The following is a 5134-nucleotide window of genomic DNA, read 5'->3' as shown; positions in this document are numbered from 1 at the left end:
CGGCACGCAGGGTTGGACTCTATTTGTGTACATGGCACACAGGCGGCCCACCAACCTCGTGCGGCGCAGTCACCTCTCCGTGGCTCTTGGCACGTAGCTCTCCGTGTTCACTCGCTCATCACGATGCCAAGATCTCTTGAGCGCAGGCAGTCAGCCCCGTAAGCGCATGGCGCATCCAGAGCCTAGCGTTTCCTTGAGACACGGCCTCCTCATGACCCACCAGCCAGCCCCTTAGGTGCACCGGCTGGTCCTCCTTGTGATGCACAGGCGGCCCACTTTCATACAAGATACGCACACACCCATACTCTCCCTCTCTCTCGTTATGTACAAATTTCATTAACAACAACAAAAAAACATGCAGGCTTACCTCCTCCTCCTCCTCCTCGTGTCCTTCGCGTTTGATGGAGAAAGAAACGTTCCCTCTCTCTTTCTCCTATATTCTCTCAAGAGGGTACCAACGGGTGCTAAAACTACCCACCCTTCCATTTTTTAATTTGGAATTTTTCATTTGTAACCACATTAAGGTCTCCAAACTTGCGTTCCCACCTAACCATCCTCAAAGCTTGAATTCGAAACTCATCATGCTCTAGTAGAAGACGCACTCTTCTAGAGAAAAAAACTTTGTATTTTTTTCACCCCTCTTGTCTCTACAAAAAGTGTGATGTAATCAACCTTTGAGACCATGTGATGCACTCAAGCTAAAATTCATAGCCAAAGTAGCTATAGTGCCAAAGTAACACAAAGGTCAAAGTAGCCTAGCACAAAGAGAGAGAGGAAGAGTGAAAGCCTAAAAATTGTATCCAATCTAACATCAAAGAGAGGTGTTAAAAATGAGTTATGCTAGAGTGCCACATCACCTAGTCAAGTTATCCCACATGAGCTATTAAATCTTTGTTATACCTCCCTCATATAAAATCCCACATGAAAATGAATGATGCTAGAGTGCTAAGTCACTAAGTCAAGTTATCAAATAGGAGCTATCAAGTCACTTCTCTCATTTAAAAGAGATTATTTTTAATCAATAAAAACAAAAAAACTCTCAAACCTCTATATGAGTACAAGTCTTAATCTTGTTATCTAATTATGCTTGAATTTAAAGCTTAATTACTTTAATTCATTTATCATGATTGTTCTTAGGTATCATCCATCCTAGCTTAGCTTAGCACTAATCACATTTATTAGTATAAAATTAATCACTATTAGTATAAAATTAATCACATTAATTAATATAAGATTAAATCTTTGTCATTACCATCTTCATGAGAGCTTAGACCCACAAGCTTTAAAGAGAGAGAGAGAGAGAGAGAGAGAGAGAGAGAGAGAGAGGAGGAGGAGGAGGAGGAGAAAAAGGAAAGGTTAAAATTTCCTTAAATAGTTTAAGTTTTTTTTCTAAATTAAAAAAAAAAACTTAAAAAGGTTTATAGCTTAAAAACCATGAATATCTAGTTGTATAAGGATCCTTACCCTAAAAGGTTTAATATTTAAAAATTCTGCATATCTGGAGTATTAAAATTATGCTTTGACACTCCAAACCATTCGCAAAGTTACCTTTGCCTACATAGCTTTACTTTTATAATGAAGAAATATAAGTAAAATAATAATAAACCTTTTTAATATACAGAGGTATTCTAGTCTTGATTTCAAAGTAAAGGACGTAAAAAATGTTGTAGAGCAAAGAAATAATAATAAACCTTTTTAATACACAGAGATATTTTAGTCTTGATTTCAAAGTGAAGAATATAAGAAATATTGTAGAGCAAACAAAGTTTGATATCTTTTCTTACATTAGAGTAGGAAATACATGGTCTAAAAACAAGAGCTTTTTTTGAAGCATTACATGATGCTATACATCTCATATAAAAAAGCATCACCATAATGTAACAAGGCATTTATAGTGTAAAGTGGTGGGGTGAAGGATTTGAAAATGATGATGGAAGGACAATGTGCTTCCAAAACCAATGGGTTTGCCAAAGACATGTCATCTTGTGTAGAGGTACATGCTTGGTCTCTGGCACAAATAGAAAGGTGAAGGTGCCCATTACAATTGCCCACCCCGCAAAAAAAAGGAATATTCCAAACTTGAAGGCACACAATAGGGACAATAATGTTTGAGAAATTATAAATTTGAAGAGCATATTCACAAACACTGTCACACTTTGTCCTGCTGATCGAACATCTTGAGAAAAGATCTCACTCGGTATGAGCCATGCAAGCGGTCCTATTGATAGATCAAGTGCAACTTTGAAGATGCAAACCATTGCCACCTCTGTTATACTGTCACTTTGAGGTAGTTTTTTCACATTTCCTCGAAGCTTGGTCCCAAAAATGCTTCCAATCACCACCTGGCATAAAGAAATAGTAAAAATTTTAGATTTAAATCCATAAATAAAAGCTAAACTTATAATTACATCTATATTGGGCATGTAGAAAGTTTTAAATTTTAATCCAAAAATATTCCAAGTTTAAAACATACTTACATCTATGGACATGTAGGAGTTTTGAATTAAAATCCATAAACACAAGTCAAAAATTTCCCTTGCACATTGCATATAACACGAGTGTTAATCTACGGAAACCCTGGCAAGATTAATCTCCCATGAGAGAAGCATAAACACACAGGTGCTGCCTCTCTCTCCTCCCTTTATCTCTGTCCCACACTCTTTCTCATGGACACATACTCTCTGTCTCTCACACGCTCTCTCTTGCTCACACATACCAACTCTCTCTCTCTCTCTCTCTCTCTCTCACACACACACACACACACAACTGGTGGGTTGAGTTTAGACTTTACCAAGGGTGCAGCCATGAAGACGGATCCAATGAGGAGCAAACGACGGCGACCAAGTTTGTCGACAATGAATGCGGCGGTGCAGACAGAGAGGAAGCCGAAAGCTCCGATGATGACGGCAGAGGAGAGGGAACTCTCATCAGCAAAGCCGGCGACCTTGAATAAGAAAGGCCCGTAAAATAGGACGGCATCATTGCCAGACATCTGTTGAAAGAATGGCAACGCACAAGCTAGTACAAGCTGCGCCCTATTGCGCCTCTCGCAAAAGAGCTCTTTGTAAGGGCTCTGCTCTCGTGCTACTTGTTTTGCAACATCCAGCAGCTCCTCAAACTCCCTCTCTACTTCCACCGAGCCTCTGACCTTCCTCAACACAGCCTTTGCCTCCTCGTGATGGCCCCTCTCTATTAACGATGAGGGTGTCTCCACCACTATTAGGCTGCATGCCGTTAGTAGAAGAGCTGGTATTCCCGCTAATCCTAGTGACAGTCTCCACCCCCACGGATGTATCTTGGATGCCATGTAGTTCACAATGTTCCCTGAGAGTATCCCCACTGTTGCATATACCGAGAAGAGCAAATTCAACCCTCCCCTTATGCTTGGGGGTGCAATCTCTGACAAATACAGTGGCACAGCCTGTAGCAACAATCGATTAATATATAAGTAATTTTGTAATTCCCACTTGAACACGTGTTGTATGACCCAATTCATTGCTTGAAGCAAAAAACATGTTTTTAAAACTGAGAGATATGGGTATTGATTTTAAGTTGCACTTCGTGCCTATTCGGGGTTAGGGTTTGTTCTATTTTTGAGATCACTAAGTAAGTTCATTATACTCTAAATTAGGCTATGCAAAATGCATACCTGGTTTGCAAAGCCAAGTCCCGAGCCGAGCAGAACTCGGCCAGTGATAAGCATTCCAAGATTTCGAGCTGATGTGCCTAGGATAGTCCCGAGCATGAAGAGTATTCCTGCACACAGCATGCTGGCTTTCCTTCCAAATTTCCTGCTTATTCTAGAAGCAAATAAGGTGGCCACAAGAGCTGCAAGATAGAGACTAGAGCTGAACAGCTGAAATACTTGGTTGTTATACTTGCAATAGTTGTCTTCCTTTCCATCATGCTTGTGTCTGTATACACTTGGATAAAACTTCAGTAGGAAATCATCCATGACAGAGATCCCACCTGCCAAAATTCAGGGCCGAATTCCAAGAGATTAAATTAATCCCCTTGCTTTGATTACACTGCCCGAGTACTAATTATAAGCCCCTTCCTTTTGACTATTTTAATCATGCCACTTAACTGCTAAGAATCAAACAAGCTACTAATCCCCTTTCTAATTACACTACCAAAGGGTATGCTGGATTTTACAAAAAGTGCTGAGAATCATTTCAGCTATAATCCCCCCACTTTAATCTTTCTAATTGATGTCATTTATTATATTATCAACAAGTGCTACTTAATGCAACCTTGATTAAGCCCGTATACTAGTTTATTTTGATCAAAACCACATGTGGTCATGCAGGAGAATGCACAATCAGTGGTTATAACACGCCATTACTCCTAGTATAAACCCTAGATTTCATTTTTTTCGGGAAGAAATAAACAGCTGAAGACTATTTCAGCTACATGATGAGATGATTAATTAACGTATGGTGTAATCAAGAAGAGATTACCAGCAATGACGAGGTCGTAGCCGTACATGAGCCCTCCGCTGCCGGCCATTACACAGGTGAATATAACGTAGGGGGTGATCCGGGGCTCATGGTTGGCAATCTTTGAGCTGAGAGCACGACGGATTTCTCCATTAACAATTGCCATCTCTGAAACTCTCTAGAAGGTGAGGAGATTATGGACTCAAACCCTTAATAAGCATAGTGAGAGCATAAGAATGGATTAAGGCACATGGATTAGGCACTAAACGAGTGATTAAGCTCAAATTAACAAGCTCCGGCGCTCTCTCTCTCTCTCAAATTTAATCTCTTGTGTGAGGACAACCAAGTCAAAATAAGGACAGCTCATTAAAAATCAGCCAAGTTTCTTTTCGTACTGGCATTTACTCACCGGCTGGTATTATCATAAATGTATCAAACTCAATTCCTTAAACAAGGGCTTAGCAAAGCCTTAGTCGTTGTTTGTTAATTTTGATGGGTAAAAGTAGACATTTTTTTTCCCAACCTAGCACTAATCACACATACTATAGGGATACTATAGGGACAATGTAGAAAGATCATGACTCATGACTATAAATTATGATTCATATCATTCATTTCAAAATGTTGACTCTTTACAAAGACTTTTGTCATGCTTGGACAGCTCCATAAAAATGGATTATGCTTGACTAAACAAG

The 5134-nt window shown here is 39.6% G+C and overlaps 1 protein-coding gene across 1 annotated transcript; it reads right to left on the bottom strand.

Moving 5' to 3' along the window:
- Positions 1–1792: 1792 nt before the first annotated feature.
- Positions 1793–4735, bottom strand: LOC147618463 (sugar transport protein MST4-like). The gene is made up of 4 exons (XM_086775161.1): positions 4461–4735; positions 3650–3969; positions 2792–3421; positions 1793–2342 (listed from the first exon to the last, which is right to left on the bottom strand). The coding sequence occupies exons 1-4, from the start codon at positions 4603–4605 to the stop codon at positions 1890–1892; spliced, it is 1548 nt and encodes a 515-aa protein (XP_086631287.1). The 5' UTR covers positions 4606–4735; the 3' UTR covers positions 1793–1889.
- Positions 4736–5134: the final 399 nt, after the last annotated feature.

This window comes from Cibotium barometz, chromosome 35, assembly GCF_041138505.1.
Source record: "Cibotium barometz isolate CiBa-2024 chromosome 35, ASM4113850v1, whole genome shotgun sequence".
NCBI classification, from domain to species: Eukaryota; Viridiplantae; Streptophyta; class Polypodiopsida; order Cyatheales; family Cibotiaceae; genus Cibotium; species Cibotium barometz.
This window is presented reverse-complemented; position numbering and strand designations above follow the sequence as displayed.

Excerpts from the sequence above, each read along its gene's own strand:
- LOC147618463 (XM_086775161.1), bottom strand. The coding sequence starts at position 4,605 with ATGGCAATTGTTAATGGAGAAATCCGTCGTGCTCTCAGCTCAAAGATT. Across the intron at positions 3,970-4,460 it reads CTACGACCTCGTCATTGCTG|GTGGGATCTCTGTCATGGAT; the intron begins GTAATCTCTTCT and ends GAATTTTGGCAG. Across the intron at positions 3,422-3,649 it reads GACTTGGCTTTGCAAACCAG|GCTGTGCCACTGTATTTGTC; the intron begins GTATGCATTTTG and ends TTGTTGCTACAG.